General features: G+C 43.0%; 1 protein-coding gene across 1 annotated transcript in view; it reads right to left on the bottom strand.

The window, feature by feature from the left end:
* The window catches only part of ptchd4 (patched domain containing 4), a gene marked incomplete at its 3' end in the record, with an annotated part of 47,505 nt that overhangs the window by 19,818 nt on the left and 2,207 nt on the right, over positions 1-25,480 (bottom strand). Inside the window, exon 2 of the mRNA XM_080453230.1 lies at positions 15,361-15,901. Coding sequence (XP_080309356.1) covers positions 15,361-15,901 — 541 coding nt within the window. The remainder of the gene's footprint in view (positions 1-15,360; positions 15,902-25,480) is intronic.

The following is a 25,480-nucleotide window of genomic DNA, read 5'->3' as shown; positions in this document are numbered from 1 at the left end:
ACTCGAAACAAGCCGAAACTAATTTAACAATAGCGTCCGCGGAGCAGACAAAACCACGGAAAGATATTCACATTTTAACTTGCTCTTTCATCATAGAAACAAGTGGGCTTATAACCAAAACGATCCATGTTCTCTGGGAGAAGTGGTGTTAGTGTTCCGTGTAGAAATATTGTTAGTGGGAATGAAAACATAGTCGCACCACCCGGAAGTGGAGTGTGAAGGCAGACTAAAACCCCGGTTTCCTTGTGCACAGGTGCTGCGTCGTCATTGTCCCAGAGCCAGTGAGAGATAGTACAAACAGCAGAGGGCGCTGTTTTTCATTCTCACTGGCTCTGGGTTCCCAGATTGGTTTTGGACATACAAGGTTTCCACCCGACATGCATGGCGTCTGGAGTGGGATCAGGATTTGGCCCTCCATAATGACTGAGAGCTGCTCTATCACAATCGGCCCCTCGGTGCTCATGGAAATACCATCCATGGATGGCTCCATCAGTCACCTCCCCCTGCCCTGCTTAGGGAAACATGGATGAGTCCCCACAAGGCTGTTCGTCATTAACCCATTCACTACGGGAACGCATCTTCTTTGGCTATTGAAAAATAGCAGATATACAAGTCCATAGTGCGGCACTGAGTGCTATGAGCTTGTAGATCTGCTATTTTTGAAAAATCGGGAAAATGTGTGCAAATCCTTGAATATATATATTTTTAAAGCAAACATTTTTAACTCAAATCTTTGCTTCTAGGGGTCCCTTGAACAAAATATTTTGAGATGTGGGTTCGCAGCCAAATACATATAATTTGGGGGGTCTTTGACATGAAAACGGTTGAGAACCACTGATATAGCAACAGAAGTTTTTTTTTTAAACGGTTAGGATCTACATTTGTAGAATAAGCAAAGAATTGCACACATTTTTAAAAAATTGCAGATCTACAAGCTCATCTACAGTACGGCAATCGGTCCCGCGCTATGAGCTTGTATATCTGCTATTTTTTAATAGCCCAAAGAAATCCAAAATGACAGAGATGCGTTCCCGGTTTTAATGGGTTAACGGAGATGGATGCCCGCGGATGCCATGTGCTGTGGCATGTTCGGAGTGTCGCTATTCATCTTGTTCTCACAGGACGGAGAAAAAAAAAAGGGGGAAAAATAAATATATATATAATACATATAAAAGGTAAATCAATTTGCTCTGAATATGTGCCATCCAGAAAAGGGGAAATGCCGAATGGCTTGTAAATCAGACATCAGCCGCAGGGAAACTCACAGGGTTTGATGGATGGGGTGGCAGATGAGGAGAACGGGAGACGGAAAGCATGACTGCGAACAATTTGTGCTGAGAACTTATTTGATGGGAGATATTCCTTGGTGGCATGCTGTAAAACCATTGTGATGCTGTTATATACTGTACAATACATCATATTGCTGTTGTATAATTACTAATGAGTCTACATGTATATAGTAGCATATGAATGCAATGTATGGCTGCTGTAGGATGAACACAAATGCATGCATATCAGAGCTGTTTTTTTTTTCTTGAAGTCTTTAAGTGCAAGTCCAAGTCAAGTCTCAAGTAATTCAAGACTATAGCCCAAGTTAAATCAAAAGTCCTGACTATTATGTATGTCTTATTATGTATTTTTCAATGAATTAGGACACCAATGGAAACAAGCCATAGTGCTTTCTTGGGTTTAAAATCCTCTTAACACATTCCATGCCAGACGTTAATCTCATAATGTACTCACCAGTGCCAACGTGTTATTGTTTTTTGTTTGTTTTTTCACGTCGCCATAGACCTTGTTAAAATCCTTAAGATTGAGCTGTGCACTGTTTGTAAACATCGCGAACATCTTACTGCTTCTACCAGTGAAGACCACGTGTCAAACGGGGCATCCATGTTGTAGTTAGAACGGTTTATGTTAAACAGTGATATGCGAGGAGAAAAAACTACAAGGAGAAAGTTTCAGTTTCGTCATTAGAACGAGGGCCGACGGGATCGGCAAAACCGGATCCCAAATAATTCCGTTTCCGGTGGTGCTACCGGAAACGGAAGTAGATAAAACATTTCCGAAAGTGCACTTTTGGTGAAATCAACGCAAACCGGCGGTTCGCGTAGATCTACGCGATTGGCACGTGGCGGCTTTACATAGGTTCGCGTAGATCTACGCGATTGGCACTCAATGTGTTAACAGACCTTGTATTGAACTGTACTTCCCTGTGCTTGTCTTTGCAAACTGTTAATAAAGTATTCAATCAATCAATCAATCAATCAAGTTCAACTCAAGCCCAAAGGAGGTTGCACACTGAGTCTGTATTTTTATCTGAAATAGTCGCACATTAAAAAAGAAATGCTGTATTGTTTCGCATACGAAAAATACAGCGTGCAGTGTGCAAGTTCCTTTATTTGACACCTCTGATCATCCTCATAAGGCTAAACTAAGCCATGGTGATGACACATTTAAAATTGCATTGTTCTTTTGAATAAGTTTGAAGGTTTTGCTGGCTCAAATTCTTTAGTCAAGTCAAAGCAGCTTGCTAACTTATTTAGAGTCTCAAGTCTCCATCTCCGACAGATACACAGTACCCACAGCTATACACACAGCAACAACAACAGAATCCACTCCATGCGAGGTAGCCAGTTAAAGCAGTTTGGTATTGGCACTGCAAGTCAAATATAGCTGGGGTGCAGAAAATTGGATCAGAGCTGCTAGTATACCCTTGTGGAATGTACAGCAGCTATGTGCTCTGTAAAGTAAATAACATAGTCTGGGCTAGGTCAATATTCTGAGTTCATTTAAGGCTGAAAAGAAGGGAGAGAGAAAACATGAAACCACTCAAGCGCGCACTTATGCTCACAGCAATATTCACACGCACGCATGCATACACACAAGGAGATTTTTCCTCGTTCCTTTTAGGCATTTCCTATTTTATATTAAGTTGCCCTTTGTACATAGAGGGTTTGGCAATATTATTCATGCAACATTTGTGTTACAAACATTGAATTGGGAGAGAGAAGAGATAACGGCCAACCAGAGATAGAGAGAGAGAGAGAGAGAGAGAGAGAGAGAAGGGAAAGTCTGTATGACAGACAGCGAGCAAGAGCGAGAGAGTGTCACAGCCACAGAACTATGTATTGGTCTCTCTGTGTTTGTGTGTGTTTGTGTTCCTGTCCTGCCACACACACACACCTGCCATCCATCTAACAGTATATTAACCCCAACTCTTCACCCCCTCTTCGTCAGATCGTTGTTTTAGCTTCATTGGTAGTGACACACTTCAGACCTCCATAGTTTAGTGATGAGCTCTTCATGTTTCATTTCAAGTTTGTACAAACTGTCTTTCCTTCCCTTGATCAATCCTCTTTACCTGCTTGCCTGCCAAATCTGCCTCCTATTCCAGCCTACCCTCAGCATTCACCCTCACTCCTCAACTCCCGGCCATCCTCAACAAATAAGCCTTCTTAAGTAGTTGACCGGATTCCCAAGGGCTCTATAAGCTACTAGGTCTCCTCCTGTTTTCGCTCTACACCAAATACCTTTGCCAAAAATAACCGAGCTGCAAGCTCACAACGCGTCACGATGCAACACATTGCGAGCTTGTATATCTGCAATTTGTTTTACTGAATGTCACCCCCGGAATAGGGAAGCTAGGGTTTGAAGTGGTGAAACCTCACCTTATTTCCTGTGTCTGTGTGCTGTGTTTGAGTTCCAATTCACTCTGAACTTCATAAGATTGAGAGACCATACCAGTCGGTATCTCCTTATAAATGTCAGAGAGCATGTATGTTTCATGAGGTCTGTTGAGCATCTTATTTTTTTCCCCCCCTTCTTTAACATTCTCTCTGTCTGTTTTTTCACTTCTAACAGCCGTCACGTATCCAGAGAGAGCAGGAACTGACAGGCTCAGCTCAACAGTAATTGGCCTCCTTGCACATGACACTGTCTGTAGACAGACATTGGGGAGAGGCCCTTGAGGGAAAGGGCTGCTCCATATTAACCACTTTAAACCCTCTATCCTTAGAGAAATGGACATGAGTTACTGTACAACTGTACTTGGATCGCTTTTTCCCGCCTACACCAAATCTCTTCGCCGATTTACCAGCTCACAACGTGTCGCAACGTGAGCTGAGCTTGTATAGCTGCTATTTTTGGCTAATGTTCCCCCCACAATATGAATGCTGGGTTCAAGTGGTTAGAACAAATTGGGAATCCTGAGCCTCAACCAAGTCCAGGTCCAGTGAAGTGTGATGGTCGATAGGGTTGTTTCCCTTCATGGTTCAAAGACTTCTGTTGATGATTGCTGAAAGTGTTCAAAGGGAGAGACAATGGATTCATACAGCATCAGGTAGTGGAATACACTGGACAGGTAGTTAGTGAAAAATGCATCCAGCAGCAGGTAATCTGAGTTCCCAGAAGTTTTCGCCAGCTCTCGCATACAAACGGGAGGGGCGAGGAAACTTCTGGGCCAGAGCCCTGGTATTTGTGCGCGGGATGTAACTTACGCTCAGAATCTGAGCGGACACGCCTCTTGTCGGTCTGAGAGCTGTGCAACTCGTCTAAACAGTCCGACGAGAGGCAAACAGCAGTACACAACAATGGCGGCCGCAATTTCTCAAGGAGAAATTGCTTCCCGTCGCTCCTATTTACATGCAACACCCACTGCATGTGGATCCCGCCCCCTTTTCTTCATTGGCTGTTGATTTGAATCAGAACGCAGTGGCCGCGCCCCTGCTGTCCAGGCTCTGAGGCGAAGTCTCCCAGACTAAGCAGCAGGTGGTATAGTAGTTAGTAGAGTTTGTGGTTACTGGGAGCAAAATTCAGGTCCTCGCAAGTGAAATTGAATGCAAATATATATATATATACATATATATATATTTTTAAATATTTCAAAATATGCGAGCTGCAATACAGTCTTCTCTTCAGTCAATATGTCAATATTTAAAAACATTTCTTTGCCTTTCTCCATCCCCACCAATGTCCCTCTTATCTGATTCTCTGTCTATCATTTCACTTCTTTCCCTTCACGTCTCTTTCCCTTCATGTTAGCAGTCATACAGTAGGTGCTAGGTGTTGTTATGCAGAATTATAACATTTTAGCAGTCATAGGTGCCAGGTGTTTTTATTCAAAAGTATAACATTTGATTTTTTAATGCATATCTTCTTTAATACCTCTTTGAATGTTAACTCTGCATGCAGCCTGCACGTAACAGTGCAGGGCAAGAGATTTATGACTGCTGCTACTCTGATAGGGGCTGTTAGACTTGACAGTGTTCCTCATGGTAAATTATGGTTATAACGAGGTTCTTACGTAGCTTGAAAAAAAAGAGAAAGAAACGGGCTGAAACACTGTTATATCTTTCGATCTTGCAATTTCATTTCATTCATTCATTTATGTGTATCAGGGGCCATGTAAAAAATACATTAATCTCAAACGAGGAGAAAAGATGTTTATTATGTAGTTCCTGCACAGGTGAACTGAACAAATGAAACAAAAATCTCTAAATACAGGCTACATACCCAATACTGCCAAAGTTATAAAAAACAGTCCAAATTAAGGCTGCAGCATACTTCAAACAACGGCAACAAAGTTTTGGCTTCGCTATTTTTTTTTTACATCAACCTCCAAGGTGTTTGACATAATTTGTCTCAGCGATTTCCCAATTTCTGGCGACGGACACTGTGGACAAATTGTGTGCTATCTCTCTCCACTAATTAATTGACATCTGGTTGTGTTTGTAGTCTCTCAGAAAGGGATTATCCTCAGCCAACCTCTCTGCAAAACTGTCCATGGAACGTTGCTCACAGATTAAACTTCCATCCAATCACATGCAATGTTTTGGCTAGGGAGGTTTTCGGCTAGTTAGAAAATCTTGGAGGTGCAAGAACTACGGAACAGAACGTCGTAAATACACTGCTGAAGTTCTTATGACGTCATCTTATTCTTATTAACCTACCCTAGCCGAACGAGGTTTGTGTTCGGTTGGAGTGTTGCTGAAGGCTTTAATGCTGACAAGTCTGGTTGCTTAAACTATTTATTTTTAGCTGCACAGGAAAAAATATGGAAATATGTGCAGGTTTGCAGATTGACAGTATACTGTAAGCTTGTTCCACTCTTCAATTGTTTAACCCTTAAAGACCAGGAGAAGCATCTGTGTCATTTTTTTAATTTGAGCTAAAAAGCATTATTTTTACAAACTTGAAATGAAACATGAATAGCTCAACACTTAAAAAATTGCAGATATACAAGCTTGTAGATCTGCTATTTTTGAGAAATCGTGAAAATGTGTGCAAATCTTTGAATGTATATTTTTTCAAGCAAACATTTGTAACTCATATCTTTGCTTCTGGGGGGTCCCTGGAACAAAAATATTTTGAGATGGGGGTCCGTGGAACAAATACATATTCATTTTGAGGCCTTTCACATGAAAAGGTTTGAGAACCACTGACATAGTAATATACGTTTTTTCAAACAGGATTTAGAAGACATTTCAGGTCTTAATGGGTTAAAATAAAATGCAGATTGTGCAAAGGCAGAGCCTCGTTCAGGGAGCTGCTGTCTCCCCCTTGAAGCAGACCTTGAAGCTGTGATCATTTGCTCCAGAGTGGAGCTGAGCAGAGCTCTCCAGTGGTGGTGGAGCATTATTATGGATTGTATGATGGATTATGCCCTATAAAACAGACCCCAACACAAAAAAAAGTTGTCAAAAGGTTTTGTATGTGACCAGTATATCACCATGATACACTGTGCCATCTGCATACATCAAGGTCTTCACACTATCACACAGATGGAAAGTCATTAATGTATGCAAAGCACAACGATCCTAAGATGGAACCTTGCGGCAGTCCCATAATGCAGGCTCTAAACAGTGGGAGCAAGTAACGGTGTGCAGACTATATACTGTAATTATCTTTATAATGATCTTCTGTTTGTCCTGCACCAGTCCAGAGTGGGTGTGCACTGTGCATGCTCCTGTTATTTTCCCCATGGTCACTCCCCATTGAATATCATTATCCGTAATTATGGCTGCACAGCATGGGTACAGGTTGGGGCGACAGTGGCTCAGGGGTAGAGTGGCCGGGTAGAGTGAACTGGAAACTGCAAGGTTACCAGTTCGATCCCGGGCTGGGGGGCTCCCCCAGAATCAGTGTCGAAGTGTCCTTGAGAAAGACGCTGAACCCCCTGAATTGCTCCCGATGAGCAGGTTGGTGCCTTGCATGGTTTCCTCCGCCATCGGTGTATGAATGGGTGAATGTAAAGCGCTTTGGATAAAAGCGCTATATAAATGCACCATTTACCATTTACAGGTTCATGATCTGTATCATGGATATAGGTTCATAATCTTTGACGAAGGGACAGTTTATTTAATTATTTTAGTACCTACTTTTGAGAAACTGAGTGAATGTTTACCTGCTTATGTTCAACCAATCCATAAGAGCACAATAACTCATCAGTATATTCCTTTTCATCCCATGGCCATGACGAACAGTTCAAGCCACCAAAGACTAATGTTGAAATCTACGATGGAAGTTGTAGTTCTTGTGCATTTTGCACCAGGTCCATTAGGTGCACACTCTGGTACCCATGACCTTCTTCATTTTCTCAAATGTCAAAACACAAATCTCCTTTAACTATGCTCAACTCTTCTCCTGTCAAATTTCAGACCTAATAAGCGAAACTGTATAAATCCAGCTACCTTCAGAAAATATTAGGAGAGGAGAGGTGAAATTCTTCCCGGAGCCAAATTGGCATTTGCAGTCCCAGTTGATGGCAAATACCACCCCTTTAACTTGGCAATTAACTTAAAATACGTTTATTTTGAGCATATTTTCTTTACCTGTACAATTTGGGAGATTTGACTTCTGTACTTTGTATTGGATGAGGTGTGTGTGTGTGTGTGTGTGTGTGTGTGTGTGTGTGTGTGTGTGTGTGTGTGTGTGTGTGTGTGTGTGTGTGTGTGTGTGTGTGTGTGTGTGTGTGTGTGTGTGTGTGTGTGTGTGTGTGTGTGTGTGTGTGCATGGATGCATGGATGCATGTGGTTTTGGTCACTTTCGTTCTAGTTATTCTGTAAATGAAATTAACAAGGCCACTATGTGAAAATAATTGTTCCATTTATTCAGTTGCAAATGCTGGAGAGAGACTCTGCCGTTCGTCTTTTCTAATTGGACTGAACTCCGCGAGGAGGGCAGGCTTTTTTTCCGTCAGACAGACTCAGGAAGTTTTCCTCTTTGGACTCTTTGGGTTCTCCCCCCTCAGACTGACACAGGCATATAATATCTCTGACTACAGTCACTGTATTGGCGGGCTGGGATCTTGTTCACCGAATCTCCCCTCAGTATAGTATCTCTCTGACTGCAGACAGTGAACAGAGCGGGAGGGTTGAACAAACCTATCTCCCCTCAGACAGTGACTGCAGTCAGTGAACGAAAGGACTGGGATCCCGTTCAGTCATTCACTGAATGAACCTATAGGTTAGGTTCGTTCAGTGAGGAGGATCATTACTGAACGAATTGAGGTGGTCTCTCCCTCAGTATTGTGTTTCTCTCTTTAAAGAGGGTAATTGGAGTGAAGCATTAATTGGAGTGAAGCATTAAATGAACTTATTTTTAATGCGGGACGCAGGACGAGTGGCCACCCTAGTCTCTCTCTCTGACACTCTGACAAATTGTAAAACAGTGGTGTCTGATTACGGACATGCATCCCATAGCGTGGAGGGAATTATGAATTCACAAAAATAACAGTTGATGGAAACATATTGGGGGCAATATTCATACAAATACTACATTGCAGTATCAATACTGCAATGTAGATATACTCTGTGAAGTAAAAGCCCGGAATTCAAAATATACTTGATTACAGAACTTGAGTAAAAGTACTTAGTTACTTTACAGTGCACCACTGCATACGAGCTGCGTTGCGTGCGCTCTGCTCTGTGTTGCAGACAGACGGAGAACATTTTCACCAACTTTATACCGCCCGTCCCCGCAGATTATGTCCATAAACATGCTCCACACAGATGACGTTCCAACTTGCATCTTTTGTGTGCGTTTCACCAGCTTAAAAGCCTACATGGTGTTCAACTTCAGCAGCAGTGCAGCGCATGAGATTGGCTGCGTTTCAATCGGCTGTTAACGTTAAACGGGTTCATTCAATATGCGAGAACAGACGATATGGATTTAGGAGTGTAATTACAATGCATGTCTCATTTTAAAATCGAAGGTTAAAGAGATTAATATAATAATAATAAAAAGCTGGTCGTCGGGTCCTCACGAGTCCATACGGGTCCATCCATTTGAAATGGATCTGACCCGTGGCAATTGGAACTGATAACACCCATGCCCGAGGGACAACTCAATATTTTGGCCCCGAACCAGCTCGGCTCTCGGTTCCGGGCGGACCCATGCTACCCTCTACTCTATGCTGGGGCCAGGTTTGGCGAGAACGCGCGTGCAAGCGCTTATTTGGTGTGTTTGAAGTGACACACACACACACACACACACACACACACACACACACACACACACACACACACACACACACACACACACACACACACAGGGGCGAGAACATGATTTCCAACTTGGCAGAGATAACAACTATCATGCGTCTCCCTGGGCATATAGGCCAGGAAGTAGTTTACACATGTGGCTGCAGACACCCCTGCAGCATCGGCAGGCATCCATTTTTAAAGTCCTTTTTTTCACCTCTCATCCCTCTGCCATGGCGTGGAGTTCACACAGTGATACGGGGCGTTTGGACATCTGCTGTCTCTAGAGGTCCTGTCACAGAGAGTTATAGACTTAATCATGTGTCTGCTCTCTGTCTTTCCCCATCTCTGTTCTCTCTACTCTCTCTACTTCTCTCAAATATTCTCTCTCTCTCTGTCTGTCTCTCATGTCCTCTACGGCTTTGTCCGTGTCCCCTGTCTTCCTTCCTCACAGTTGTCCTCTACTTTTATCCTCTACTGTTGTTATCTTCTGCATTTTCCCTTGTACTCTTTGTTTCTTTCCATTCCTGTTGTCATTTCACCCCCACTCCCTCTTTTTCCTCTACTTTGTTTTTTTCTGCTTTCAGAAAGACCTGGTACAACACGGTCTCTTTGAACCTCGTTCCTTCCCTCTCTTTACATACATCGCATCCTTTCGCTCGCTATCTTTTTCTTTCCTTGAGTTTGATTTATATTCCCTTGAAGCAGTGTTGAATTTTATGCGCCACAGAACAAACTCCCAGAAAACTGCAGGTCTGCAACAACTGGCTTCTTTGGAATCAAAGCTGAACACTTCTCTGTCGGCCACTGCCTTTTATTGGGGTTTTTGATTCATTTCTTGGGCTGTACTGTAATTGTATTCTCATATTCTTTATCTGTATTTAATGCTCTTAATGTTTTGTGTAAAGCACTTTGAATTGCCTTGTTGTTGAAATGCGCTAGACAAATAACCTTGCCTTTCACCCCTTCCCGTCCCCTCCATCATTGCCTCTAGTTCAGAGAGCTATTCTCTCACTTTCTCATTCTTCAACCCTTCTTTCTCCTTGTATACATCACATTCTTCCTCCTTTTATCTCTGACTCAGCCTCTCCTTATCCTCCCACACATTCCAGGTGGCAGAGCGGCCCTTCTGGCCTCCTGTTAAAATGTCACTTAGGCTGAATCCAAATATCCAGTCTTCACTGCACTTGCCAGAGTTGCTGCCCAATCCTACAATTCATCAAGTCTGCAAAAGGGGCTTTTAAGTGGACTTGGGTGTATAATTCACCAGAGTTTGGTAATGGAACTACCCAAATGTCATTGCAACAAGGATGTTGAATATGTAATTGTTCCGGCCCACTGCCTTCACCCTGGGTTTGCCTTTGTTTTTATAGAAATAAAACCCATTTAATTCATTTTTGCATATAAGCGCCCAGGTTCATCAAGTTTAAAAAATGACTTTGTAAAATACTAAGCACGTTATCAATCACTTACTCGGATGATGGACGCTACAATTATGAACTGAAAGTGTGTACGCTGCAGCACAGTAGTAGAGTCAGGGTTTACTTCAGGACAGAAGACGGTGGCAGAGCATTTTGGGTGTTACAGTAAAGCCAAAGGTGAAATCGTTGTTGTTGTTGTTGATGATGAGACATTTACCTCGCCGGATTGCTGGAAACTACACTGGATTCGTTACTCGTTACTTTATTGGGGTGTGTCCAATTGTTTTGGTGATGGGTTTGTCCTCTGATTGATGTAGGCAATGGACAGATTGCTTGGCACCTACAGGTGAGACGTGTAGCCTATAAATGTGCGTGGCAGTCATTGTGCTTCAGATTTGAATCCATATTTATTTTTGCGAGTTCACGACCGGTGTGCCGGATAAGTCCATTTTTGCATAATATGGTCTATTCTATTCCCCTGTGCACCTGTCGCAGAGACACTTTGAAGTGTGCGAACGACCTTCAGTTATGTTTGTTCTCCTTTTCATATCCCCGTCTCTCCTCAGTCCTTCTAGCCTCCCATACCTGAGCTGTACTTAAGCCTTAGTTATGTCGGCTATAGCCCGCGGCACTGGCGAATCAGACGTTTCCCCCTGGGGATCCGATGACCTCAGCAGCACACACGGAAGCAAGCATAAGATATACTGGACTGTAAATAGAAGAACTACTGCTGAGGAAGCAAGCAAGGGGATGGAAGGAGGGGAGAGAGAGAGAGAGATAGTAGGTGATAAACATAAAGACGACGCTTAGGAGACAGAAAGATGGAGAAGGAGGAAGGTGGAAAGAGACAGAGTTGACAGGGTGAGGAAATGAAAGAGAGAGAGAGAGGAAGAGAGAGAGAGATTGAGGACGGCACTCAGTGTATGAGAACGAGTTGGTACAGTTGTCCAAGAGGATGACTTTTACCAGTAATTTATTATAGCAGATATGGTTATTTTCAGCTCTGACCAAGCAGCTACTGTGCCATAAGTCCCTCAGGACTAAAATGTCCTGCACTGTCACTGAGGGATATCCCTGCGTCCTGATTGGCTGAGAGGGCACACAACACGTAACATTTTGTAATGTAGATCTCTACAACAATCTGTCGATTATTTGTACCTAATTGTATCTGATGTGTTTTTTAGAACGGCAGGTGTCTAAGCAGAGCTGTGTCATTCACTCCATTGGTCTGTCTGTCCCTCCGTCCAAATTTGTCCCAATCAACATATCTCAAAAACGATTGACTGGATCACCATGGAATTAGCTGTGCAAATGTATTTTTTCTTTCTTTTATTTTAGCCCCAAAAGTTGGATCAAACCATTTTAGTCTGGTTGGGTGGGGCCTTTTGGACTCGTAGTCTTGTTAATGCAATGTTGTACTGTCTATACAGTACATTCTACTGTAACTCACACATGATGCAACCTAGGCAAACCAAGAGCTGGTTACAGCTTATCACAAATTATGGACGTTCAGTTCAACTCGACTTCTTTGAGAGAGAGTTACAGAGACAAGAGACAGAATAGACTGACTGACTGACAGACCGACAGAGAGAGAGAGAGAGAGAGAGAGGGGGGGGGGGGGGAGAGTGAGAGAGAGAGAGAGAAACAGGACTATGAATGTGATGATAAACTTCAATAACAGTGAATATTGGCCAGAGCTGAACACTGCCAAGTGCCAACCATCCACCTATTCACTGACACAAGAGTATTATTATGCTGCCTGACCTCTCACGTTAACGACAACCTTTCCTGTTCTAATCTCAATAAATCACTGTTTAGTACAAGAAACTTTTGATGTGGGAGGTGTGTCCTGTCCAAGTGAAAAGACATTTATTTTTCCATTTATTCAGCAGGGCCTACGCAATTCCATATAAATTAGTTACAGTTCAACTGTCAAACTGATGCGCTGCTGCACATGGCATTTACTGCTAATTTACAACTTTTGTCCCTAGTTAAGCTTTTAAGTATTTGATGATTTGATGAATGTGGACAAGCAATTTATGCCACTGCATTTGTTTTATTGGTTTGCTGAATCCGATCCCTGCTGAGGGTATATTTTCCATCTCCACTAAGCTGTGAAATTATGAATCATCATATTAATAGTCACCTCAGCTCTTCTACGGACAAATAAGATTAATTAAAAAAGCTAAATTAGTATCACTATATACTACTTTGCTTTCCTATCAACTCACAACCCAGCTAAATATTCTAGTTATTAATTATAGAACAAAATCATACAATTTTGATATAAGTGGATGGAGGAATACATTTTAATAAAAAACCCTAAAACATGGAACATCCTGTACATTCTGAACACCAATCACCAAAACGGGGAACTGCAATCCCATCCAGTGCTCTCAGAGCAAGCTTATTTAACCCATTAAGGCCTGAGTTTCCGATTCTACAAAATGTCTTTTTTTGAAAAGACGTATGTTGCTATATCAGTGGTTCTCAAACTTTTTCACTTCAAGGACCCCAACATGTATATGTATTTGGCCGTGGACCCCCATCACGAAATAATTGCAGATCTACAAGCTTGTAGATCTGCTATTTTTGAATAGCCAAAGTGTAAAATAATGCTTTTTTTTTGCTCAAATCCAAAAATGACACAGGACACACCTGGAACGCATCTGTGTCACTTTAGATTTCTTTGGCTATTCAAAAATAGCAGATATACAAGCTCATAGTGCGGCACCGAGTGCCGCACTATGAGCTTGTAGATCTGCTATTTTTGAAAAATCTTGATTTTATTTTATTTTTTTCCCTCAAAAAACTGTTAGGATTTAGAAAACATTTTTAAGAATCGCCTCAGGTCTTAATGGGTTAAAGGGTTAAAAACGAAAAGTAGACAAATTATGTCGCCTCCTTATGATTAATAATCAGTCCGATTATCCATACAGTCTAAGGTTGTTACGACAGCTTGCCTATCGTGGCTGCATGTATATACTAAAGCCCTGAATTATAGGTGAAGTGAATGGGGTCAGGCTGTCCCCAGACAGGTCATTATTTCATTTGGATGCCTTACTGTCTTTACTTGCAAGCAATTGCGCTGTGTAATGTTGACTACTTCACCGTTGCATCTAGCAGATGTACAAGATGGCAGCGCAGCACAACGTGACACGCTGTGACCTTGTATATCTGCCATTTTTGAGAACCACTGTTCTAAGTCCTAAGAGTTTTCTGAAAAACATGTGTTGCTATAAACAGTATATAGCTAAAATCTAAAATGACACAGATGCTTTACCGGTTTTAACTAACAATAAAACTATAGGACAGGTAAGTGCTAGTCAATTCCTAAAACAAAAACGTCTTATGCACGTAAAACGAAACTGAAATGGAATACCAAACTGAAAGGCACTGTATATCGAAACAGCACTTTAGATCATTACCTTGTATCCCTGTGCTGCAAAGCTTGACTGCAGATAAAGGTTTTCTGGTGTTTTTGTCCTATACATATTGTTCTTGACTTGATAAATTATTCCATTACAAGCTTTCGCTCTGTTTTTGGGATTCTATACTTCTGGGTTCTGATAACCTTCTGTTTTCCAAATTGTGGCTGGCATGTCATCTATTATCGAATCCACCCGGTCCCACTGGTAATAACATCACCTACATCTCAATAAAATCCAGGGAAGCCTTCATAAATTCAAAATTGAAAGCGTGCACAAAAATGCCTCAAGATTGGCAGCGCAAGGCAGTATGCGCACGCACGCGCGCGCATGCACGCACGCACACAGACACACACACACACACACACACACACACACACACACACACTCACACACTGCTGTCGGCATTCCCCACTGCAATTCTACTAATCCTTTCCCCCAATCAACCTTCTCCGAGTGGCCGCTCCTGATAAGACCCTTAACCAACCATAAATCACTACACAATATATACATGCACACGCACGCACGCACGCACGCACACACACACACACACACACACACACACACACACACACACACACACACACACACACACACACACACACACACACACACACACACACACACACACACACACACACACACACACACACACGTCCATAAAGTTGTACACAGCACCACACACAAAGGCATAGAAAAACCCAAATAGACACATACTCCCTATTGATCTGTCACCTGCGTGCACACCACTCGCTCGCTTTGTCACACACACACACACACACACACACACACACACACACACACACACACACACACACACACACACACACACACACACACACACACACACACACACACACACATACGTATGCACAGATGTGCATGAACATAAACAAATACACTAACACACACACACACACACACACACACACACACACACACACACACACACACACACACACACACACACACACACACACACACACAGAGAGAACTCCCAGTCCCCCCACACTGACCCATCCCACTCACCCATGGCGAAGAAGGGGACCCCCAGCAGCGTGGAGTTGAACTTCCCGTCGGAGATGACGAAGATGCCGGCGGCCGTCACATTAGCGATGCAGATGGTGAGCACGCCCAGGAGGCCCAGGAAGGGCTTCCCCCTCAGGCAGTCCCGCATGGAGCTCGAGATGGTGGCCGCCAGGAGTATCAGCACCAGGCTGCAGAGCACCTCCCCTTTGGCCAACACACCCGTCTGGTGGAAGTCACGCCACAGGCTGAAGGAAGTGAGAGATTGGACGTGGAGCTGGTCGACGGGGGCGTGGGCGGCGCCAGCGGCCCCCTGCGGGGACCCCGCCGCGTCCCTGCCCGTCGCGGGCCGGGACAGTCGACTGGCCAGCGCGCAGAACTCGTGCTCCCAGCGCTCGGCGATGACGTCCTGCACCACGGGACCATGATTGCGGAGGTAGTAGGTGATCTGGACGGCGCGCGCAAACTTCACCTGTTGGTCGCGGCTGTTGGGTGAGAAGGACACGCCTCCCAGCTGGTGGCCAATGAAAGACACGCGGCCGTCCTGTGCGGAGGAGAGAGAGGAGGCAGGTTAGCGGGTTGTCTGGGAATGCTGAGGCATGCTGTTTTTTTTTTGTGGAGCTCCTATATATACCCTGTTAGACAGGGACACTACAAAATTAGCACCTCATCATTCTAGTTAACCGCTAGCAAATTATATGTAGGACATAAAACACTGAACTTACCCTTTAAGCAGCATTGGTTAAATGGGTGAAATTACCATCTAAACTTAACAGTGACAGGACCTTGGAGATAAAGGAGATAGATAATTCTCTGCATGGCTGCAAAGAAGACAACTTTAATATTGGCTCTTTTTGTGAGCTTATAGAGTAAAAGCTTAAGATGTTGCCAGTGTAGCATTGTATACAGTACTGTATGTGCACAACACAGCAAACCAAACTAGTTGAGTAAAATATTTACATTTTAAAGTACGTAGGTCTCTGACAAAAGCAAAGCCAACGCTGTGCTTGGAATTTGTCTTCTCACAAACTATTCATCTTTGTTTGTTTGTGTAGTATAATCGCACAGTAATTGCTTAGGGGAACTGAAAATGCTTGGGCCCATGTTTTGCTTATGTAATTACACAAATTTCAAATTGATCTGCTACGTCGGACCACTTCAAATGAATTCCTTTGATTACAAGATACAGCACTGCATTGTAAATTGAAAATATTGGTGCTTTAGTGGCCAAAGCCACATACAGTAGGTTAATGTGTGTGCAGACACTGATAAGGCCACTGATACAGTACCTCACGCTGTTGTTATAGCTTCACCTGCAGCTTAAAAAACATTCTGTATAGACGAATCCACAGACGCGCTGCCTGTAGCTGCCTGTAGGCGGCCATTGCTGCGGTGTCGCGTCCGCGGAGCGTTGACACCGCAGCAATGGCTGCGCCCAGGGCAGCGCTCTGTGTGTGTGTGTGTATGTGTGTGTGTGTGTGTGTGTGTGTGTGTGTGTGTGTGTGTGTGTGTGTGTGTGTGTGTGTGTGTGTGTGTGTGTGTGTGTGTGTGTGTGTGTGTGTGTGTGTGTGTGTGTGTGTGTGTGTGGTGTGTGCGTGTGTGTGTGTGTGTGTGTGTGTGTGTGTGTGTGTGTGTGCGCATGTCTGCTTACCATGGTTCTGGTGGTGTTGTGCATGTGTTTGCTTGATACATACTGTGTGGACAGTGGGAGTGAGTGTGTGTACAGTGGAAGATCAATTTTCAGTAAAGTTGAGTGATATACTGTATGAAGAGGGGAGAAATGACACCAATCGAGCTGTCTCCAGAAAAGATAGATCTGATGGCAGGAGCGTCACGTATTCTTAGACCAGGCAGTAGGGACACTAGCGGACCCATGAACATCTCTGTTGGCCAGGGATTGAGTCTTGTTCCCCCGCGCCTCCTCCATGCTGACTCCCGCTAAGCTTCCCTGTGGCCAAAATCAATGAAGAAAAAATACAAAGGCAAGTGGACTGCCCTCTCTCCATTTAATAAAAGCCATCTGATGTGCTCTTATCCAGTACAGTAGGTTTCCAAAGTAAACTATTGGCAACATGGAAGGTATCGGAATAAAAATGTATTTAATATATTTATATTACGGGGTGATCACCCTTTCAAGTTTGTTGTGAATTATTTTGGGAGAACTACCTACTTAGTTATTTTCAATAGATTTGTCACTAAAACCAACATTCTGTGTTGCCCCGACCAAAATTTTGCATAACACAATATTCCTGTTTTAAACTCAATCAACATGAACAACTCTCTTCCCCAACACTCTATACAGACCTATTATAACCATTAAGCATGTGAAATCTCGACCCCTCCACAGTCAATGAGTGTGAACCTGACTGAGGTTGTATTCTGTGATAATGCGTGACCTAAATGTTGTAATGTAATTATGTAATTATTATTATGTAATAATAATTTGGACCTCAACATGTAGTCATAACCTAAAGAGATACTACTTCAGGGGCAGGCCATGCAAATGACAAACCAAGCCAGACTACTTTTCACTTCCTTGCTTACCTTAAATCTATCTATATTATCATATATGTTATCAACCAGTCCCTCTGCCTGGTCCATGTTCTCATTCACTCTGGTCCTTTTCTGCATTTAAAATGTCACAGACCTTTGTTTGTGGGTTTCCATCCACTGTTTCTCGTAGCTCAGCAACAACCCACTCTACTTCATGGTTTTATGATTTATTAAAGTGAATGGTGGGCGTCACATAAAACGTACAATGACCTTGGGCTGACATTCCCATGCTACATACAGTACAAGCAAAACTAGCAGAGAACTTAATTCAATCTAGGAAAATCTATCTTTACTAACCTCTCATGAATGTAATGAGAACCGTAACGCTGTAAAACGTGATAGTACCAGCATCATGTAATTAATCTAATACAGATAGCATGGCCTAATCTCCTGATATAAATTCCTGCTGACCATCACAGGCCCATTGCTTTGGGGAGAGCCTACTCTAATTGTACATTCACAGCTCAAGCAGCTTGAGCAACCCTTTGCCAAAAGGCAATTCATTTTCTATGACCTGTGAAAATGGTCAACAGCCACTGTCGTCATTGTTTTGTTTTTTTTTAAATATTTTTTATCCCACGATTTTGTAACCCATATTTTTTCACCCAGTGCCAATTGCCTATGTAATCCTGGGCGCTACTCTCCCTCTGCCAGCCTAGGGAGAGCCCAAGCTGAAGCTCATGCCTCCTTCAATGCATGAGGAGCAAGCAGGCCGCTTCTTATCACCTGACAGGGGGGAGGTTCCCTGGTTAGACGTAGCGCGTGGAAGGAACACGTTATTCCAACCAGTTCCTTTCCCCTCCATCAGGCGCCCTGGCTGACCAGGGGGAGGCAGTATAGTGACCAGGATTACTGCATGTTTTTGTGAGGGTATTAACTACCCTAGGAGACACGGGGAGAACATACAAACTCCACACAGAAAGGTCCTTTCACCAACCCCACCTAGGGTATGGGCACTGATGACGCGGAGGAGAGAACACGCCCCCAGCGCCCACAGCGTCCCCGGCGGGAATTGAACCCAGGACCTTCTAGCTGTGAGGCGACAGCGCTACCGACTGCGCCACCGTGCCCCCTTACTGTCGTCATTGTTTATGACAAACGTCATCCTGGTGTGCTGTTATGCACAGCACATCACGCTCACCTCTGTCTCATGGTGGGAGAAAAACGTCATGCCATAATCTTCTTCTATTATTCTATCACAGTATGCCCTGTCTGGTACATAACCTTCTGTAGTGCATCTATGCTCCTCTTTGCAGGACTTTGCATAATGCCAGCCTCTCCTCCCGATTTATACACAACCTCACCTCTCGTCCACCCCCAAGACCCAACTCAATCAAGCTGGGCTGTTTAAGTGCATCGGTTCACGACCAAGGGTTAATTTCATCCTGTTGCATGTAGTTGTTATTTAGTCTTGTTAATACTTTGCATTGGTTAAATATGTATGAAACCCACAGACAGATTTATACATTTTACTTGGCGTTCTTATTTTTGAGCATGTCATTATAGGTTAAAAGATTTACAAAATAGTCATATGACTAAGTATAAATGCCAGGCCACAAAGCACACCTTTCAAAGTAAACTAGAAAGGTGTGCTTCTCTGAGCGCAGATCTCAGGCAGGCTGGGTTGCCTACCCAGGGCTGTATTACTCATGCGGTGCAGCCGTCGGCACACAAGGAACGCCACACTGTCACACTGATAAGAACCAGTGCAGTATGTGCGCGCAGGCTGGCACCAAAAGAACCGGACTGCTTATAAGATGCAACGGAAAAGTGGTCACAGCTCTCACGTGTAAAAATGCATCCCATCAAACTTTCAGATGCTGTTTTCCCCTCAGCCTAATTTGTATTAGCGTCGCGCGAAGGTGTCACGCGCAGAGAACGGCCGAGAAAAGCAGACGTCCAAGCTCACACGCACACGCACACGCACACGCACACACACACACACACACACACACACACACACACACACACACACACACACACACACACAAAGAGAGAGAGACGCATGCTGCAGCATGGCCTGAAACAGACTTTGAAGTGGAGCATGTGGATGTAAATATACATGCATAGCGAATTAAAACTTTAATCAGTTCAGACCTAGACTGGAGGAGCCAGCCCTATCGAAGGTCTTGAAAGGCCTTGCGCTGAGTACCAGTGCAGCTTCCTATTGCATCACAAATCTATGTCCCGGCCTCCCTCCCCCCCTCCCCCCCGGCCTGTGCATGGAGCACGCTGACGTCACCACATTTAGAGCGACGCCCCTCTGCACTCTGATTGGTTAGGAGATAACAAGGTCCTAAACCACCGTTCCTGCAAGGTTCTCCCAGGCTTTTTTTCTTTTGAAACAAAAAAAAAGGCATGGCTAGTTCAGACCTAACTCTATGGTTCTGATCCGATCTTTTCCTCCCGATTCCGATCAATGAAAGATAACGTGATTGGGCCAGAATTCCGATTACGAAATCGGATCGGGACTCTCTAGTCCCATCCGTGACGCGTTGTGAGCTTGCATGTCAGCTTTTCTCTGTTAAACGTTATGGAGTATCAAAACCCTGTTTGACGGTTATTGTCACATGACTTACGAGACCATTTGTGGCGTGATGGGTCGCTCGCAGAGTGACAAGAGTGAGTTAGTTTCTTTTATTTCTCCATGAAAGGACAGGACAAACATTTCAGCTATCCAGCCTTCGTTACCCCCTCCGGGAGAAAGTGTTATTAGAGGCCCCTTTTTTGCAGAACACAATGGAACCTGAATAATATGACTGATACATCTTGATTACATGCCTCCAGAGATAATGTGTACCAATGTGTGTGTGTGTGTGTGTGTGTGTGTGTGTGTGTGTGTTTTGGACAACATCTGTGGGAGTAGTAACAAATAGTGTGTTTTGAAGAAAATGCAAAATGGTGTCAAATCTATTGTTTTAGTTTTAGAAAGGAGTGCTGTTTAATTGCCATCAGTCTTTAGAGACTGACTTGTGAGTCTCCACACACTTCCACACTTGGAGGCTATACTTTGTACAACCATGCAGCTCCACTTAAGACTTCTGGAGTTACTTGCCTGGCTCAAGGGCTCTACGGCTCTAACTGTTGAGGGAGTCAGAGGGTGTAGGCCAGATTTTCTTAGTCGAAAAGATGTTCTAAGTCAGCAGGCGATTCTTAGCCTGGTAAACCCTCCCTCCGGAAATCTCATTTCTATTTGATTCCAGGAGTGAGTCTGGCCTGATAGCCCATTGTGGTAGCCTGGTAAACCCCCCTCCCTCCGGAAATCTCATTTGCATTTGGTTTCAGGAAGGAGGGTCTGGGATTGCTCACAGAGTAAAGCTGCCTGAACCACTGCGCATACGAACCAATCAGCGGCTGCTAGGGGCGGGATCATCCAATCACCTGCCTAGTAGCTTGAAAAAATGAAACTCCGTCTGTCATCGATTCTGCGCCCGGAGTCTCAGATGCAAGTACGCTGTGAAACAAAATGTGTGTCGCAAGCTTCTTCCATTTGACGGAGTGAGGTTACCATTGTGGGGGTTTCTAGTGAAATTACCAGCTAACCGAGCCTATCAGCGTCGTCGCACATCGTTCTGTGATTGACAGCGACAGTTGGCCAATCAGGTGGCGAGTTCGAGTGAGCCCAAAACACGAACGGCAGCCATCTTTTTCTTGTCCGCTATATTCTCCGCTATTTTTTTACTTCAAAAAGCTCTCTAACTTCTATTTTGAGGCACGGAATTTACTTATAAGATATCGTTTGGATAGAATTTACTTGTTTAACTTCATATATGTGGTCAATTAATCATGACAAAGCCTATTTAAAAATAAAAAATTAGAGAACCGGTAGGGGTGGGCAGTGACACCCATGTATCCGAATAAGGCAACCCATTTTGGGCATGAACGTCTCAAAAGTCCCGTTGCGTCACATTAGACTGGTGAACTGCTGATTGGCTGAAGGGGAAAAATTATCATTGGCTGAAGGGGTTGTCAGTCAACTGTATTACTCCCGCCCAACTCCAGCCCGCAGCCAATATTGCAGAATGGGCGATCAGGCCAGACTCACTCCTGGAATCAAATAGAAATGAGATTTCCGGAGGGAGGGTTTACCAGGCTAGGCGATTCTAGCCAGCCTGCAGACTCTCTGACCTCTACAGGTTGAGGTAGGTAGCCATGGCACCATAAGGATGCAGTCAGTTTGCTATGGTACTAGAAAGTTACAGCACAAAGCTATAGGTCACTGTCAAGAGAGAAATTCTATTGTCATCATTAGTGTAATTACAATTTGTGCTGACGAGAAGCTGATGTCAGGTATGTGTGTAACCTGGTCCGTGCATGTGTATGAAATGTATGTATGTTTAAACACCTTCGGCTGAATGCTTGTATCAACATACAGTACTTTGCACACATGCATATTGCATCCTCCTATAATTTGACAAACCTCTGTCCGGTACTCCTCAGTTGCTGGAGCAATTGCTCTGAACTTGCACACAGCCATAGAGCGTCGCAGTTCCCGCCCACTTCCTGTTTTTTTTGGTGCCGGAAGAAAAAACTCAATGCATTTTTCCATTGACATTTCCAAAAATATTTATATCTATTAATTTAAGCCTCGAATCAAGCCATCATGACATGACATGAATCATGACCATAAACGTTTGATTCTGTGATTTTTTTTTTGTTGAAAACGGCAAAACAAAGGGTATTTATTAAATATAGTATATCATATAATTAAATATAAAATAAAAACAAATCACAGAAAAAAACGTTTTATGGTCATGATTCATGTCATCTCGTGATGGCTTGATTCGAGGCTTAAATTAATAGATATAAATATTTTTGGAAATGTCAATGGAAAAATGCATTGAGTTTTTTCTTCCGGCACCAAAAAAAACAGGAAGTGGGCGGGAACTGCGACGCTCTATTGACCATTACCATCTGAACGCAACTGCGAAGCCCGTTTCTCAATTTCATCAAATCTCAGCTGTTTATTACGACGGGACACGCGACAGGACGTGCAATAACCCCACGTTTGCAACTACTTTCGCCTGCGCACTTCACCGGGTATGGTCTAGTATATATTAACAACAGTACATTGGGGAATAGTAAAGACACTTATGGGTCAATATTTACACTGAGTTAAATTAACACTGCAGTGGAGGAGTTTGCAGTGTACAGTAAAGCCACAGAATAACTGCAAACTATAATACTGACTTGTTCCTCATTTGATCCGCATCTCACAGACCTGCTTTGCTGGAACAGAATCTAAGACATAATCCTGTTTTAACGGTAACATGGTAAACTACCCGACTGTCTTAAATCAGGTTGTTGTTGTTCTCGCTAGTGTGATAAGATGTTGGAACAAACATAAAGGAGTTAGGCTTGACTCATTCCGGTAGGTCGGCTTCCCAGGCGTAAAGAAAGCCTGATATGTTGTGATTTGTGATTTGTTCTGTGTACCATCTTGCTTTTGTTTATAAAAGGAAGCGCACGGTCACAGAACTATAGATACTGTATACTATAGCTATCCGGCTGTTTACTCAATAACTGTGGTATTACTGTGGCACTATTGTTTCAACACTGATAATATGATTTTGTAGTACTTTATATCCATTTCTATATCAAATGTCTATAGGCTACTTTTATATCTTGCATGTACTTGTATAATACATTTGGTACAGTAAGTGGAAAGGTCAGATTAGATAATGTATAATCATAACATAATCATAACATCTTTTCTTATGTTATCTCAGATTCTCTCACAGAAGGCGACACAGTACATTATGCTGTGTTAATTTAACCCTTGAGGTGTGTTCACACCAGAGGCAAATATATATTTTTTATTTTTGTGTAACTTGATTCCATACAAAGTCAATGCAAAGATGTGAATTGACACAAGTTTGCATCGGGTGGTGCGAGTGTACAAATGTAACCAAATGGACCCATGTATGTGTACACTCTCTTACAAATTACAAATGCCATGTGAGGCTGGCTGTCAGTTTTGCACTTGAATGTCCCTATTCAATTCTCTAAATATTAATGCCATTAGTCCAATTCATATACTGATTATAATTTATCGTTATAAGCAGTAGTAACACTAGATATTTAACCACTTGAACCCTACCGTCTCTATTCTGGTGAACATTCGGCGAAAATAGTAGATCTACAAACTCACAACTCATCGCGATGTGATGCATTGTGGGAATCCGGTCAAGCATAGGTTTTGGTGGTACCAGTTAAGCCCTATATATTCTGATAGAGTTAATCTTGATTGATCTTAATCTGGATTGATCCTAATTTGTTTAGTGTCAGAAACCTGCTTAAAGGGATACTTCACTTTCACATAAAATAAACATTTAAAAAATATATTAAAAATAAATGAAAAAAGTAATGGAAAAATCACGGCCCCCTCACGCATTAGAGTGTCCTACTAATGTGTGAGGGGGCCTTTATTTTGCCATAACTTCTTTCATTTTTTTTTAATATTTTTTTTTAATGTTTATTTTATGTGAAAGTGAAGTATCCCTTTAAGATGTCAAATTAATATAGTGATGTCTTTTTGGGCCTGTACTTCAGTCTTTTAAACATGCCTTTTGTAACTCTACTATACTTTCTCTACCAAGGCCATGTAGCTGGCTCCATATTTGCTATCTGGTCCCGGCTCCATATGTTCCCAATCAGTAAAAACATGTCTTGGTCAACGCTTTGTGTTTAATGTCCTAATGACCTGTATCTCTGTACAATGACCGATATCTCTGCATGACCTGACATCGTCACTAATTCCCTTTGTCAGCTGTCATCCTGTCACAGATAAAACCGAACATAAGATGAACAACAACTTATTATTATTACAGTCAGACGCCTGTGCATCCTACGACTCCATTCTACGTCTGAGGGTCTTAAGCCAATCATAAGGATGCACCTATGTCTGATGTCATTGATGTCCAACTGTGTATAAATACCATTGTCTGTTGTTACAACTTTAGTGTGTAATTGTTATTCTTGTCTGTAACTTGTACTGTCTCCGTGTGCACGCTCGGGCAATACAGACTGATCATTTTTGGACATACCGGTGTCTGACTCTCATTTCTTTGGGTGTTGACTGGACGGGTATTGGGGGGTCTTAGTACCAAACCATCTTTATCAATCTAATTATAAAGTTAAATTAAATAACTTTATCATATTCCTTCGTACGATGATTAGCTATAGCCCTATATAAACAGCTCAGCAAACGGAGGAACCCATACTCCTGTTTCCCGTATCTTTTCCCTGCTGTAATGAGACTTGAAGGGTCCATTTGTACACACTGTCATTGTTAAATTAGCACTCGTGATTTTACTGTGTGATATTTGCTACCGGTATACCTCACACTGTTCTGCAAGCTCTAATTGAGGGTTAAAACAATTATACGTGGCTCCTAAGTGAGGTGTGTGTGTGTGTGCGTGTGCGTGTGCGTGTGCGTGTGCGTGTGCGTGTGTGTGTGTGTGTTATAATCATTGGTAAGTCAAACATCAAAGTGGAAAGTATTTAAGTTCTGTTACTGTACGTGTGTGTGGTTATTACTGGAAGGAGATTGAGCAGTATGTGACACATG

Source organism: Gymnoscopelus braueri (assembly GCF_963280865.1).
Source record: "Gymnoscopelus braueri genome assembly, chromosome: 16".
Classification (NCBI taxonomy): domain Eukaryota; kingdom Metazoa; phylum Chordata; class Actinopteri; order Myctophiformes; family Myctophidae; genus Gymnoscopelus; species Gymnoscopelus braueri.
Note: the sequence above shows the minus strand (reverse complement) of the source record. Positions and strands in the feature narration are given on the sequence as shown.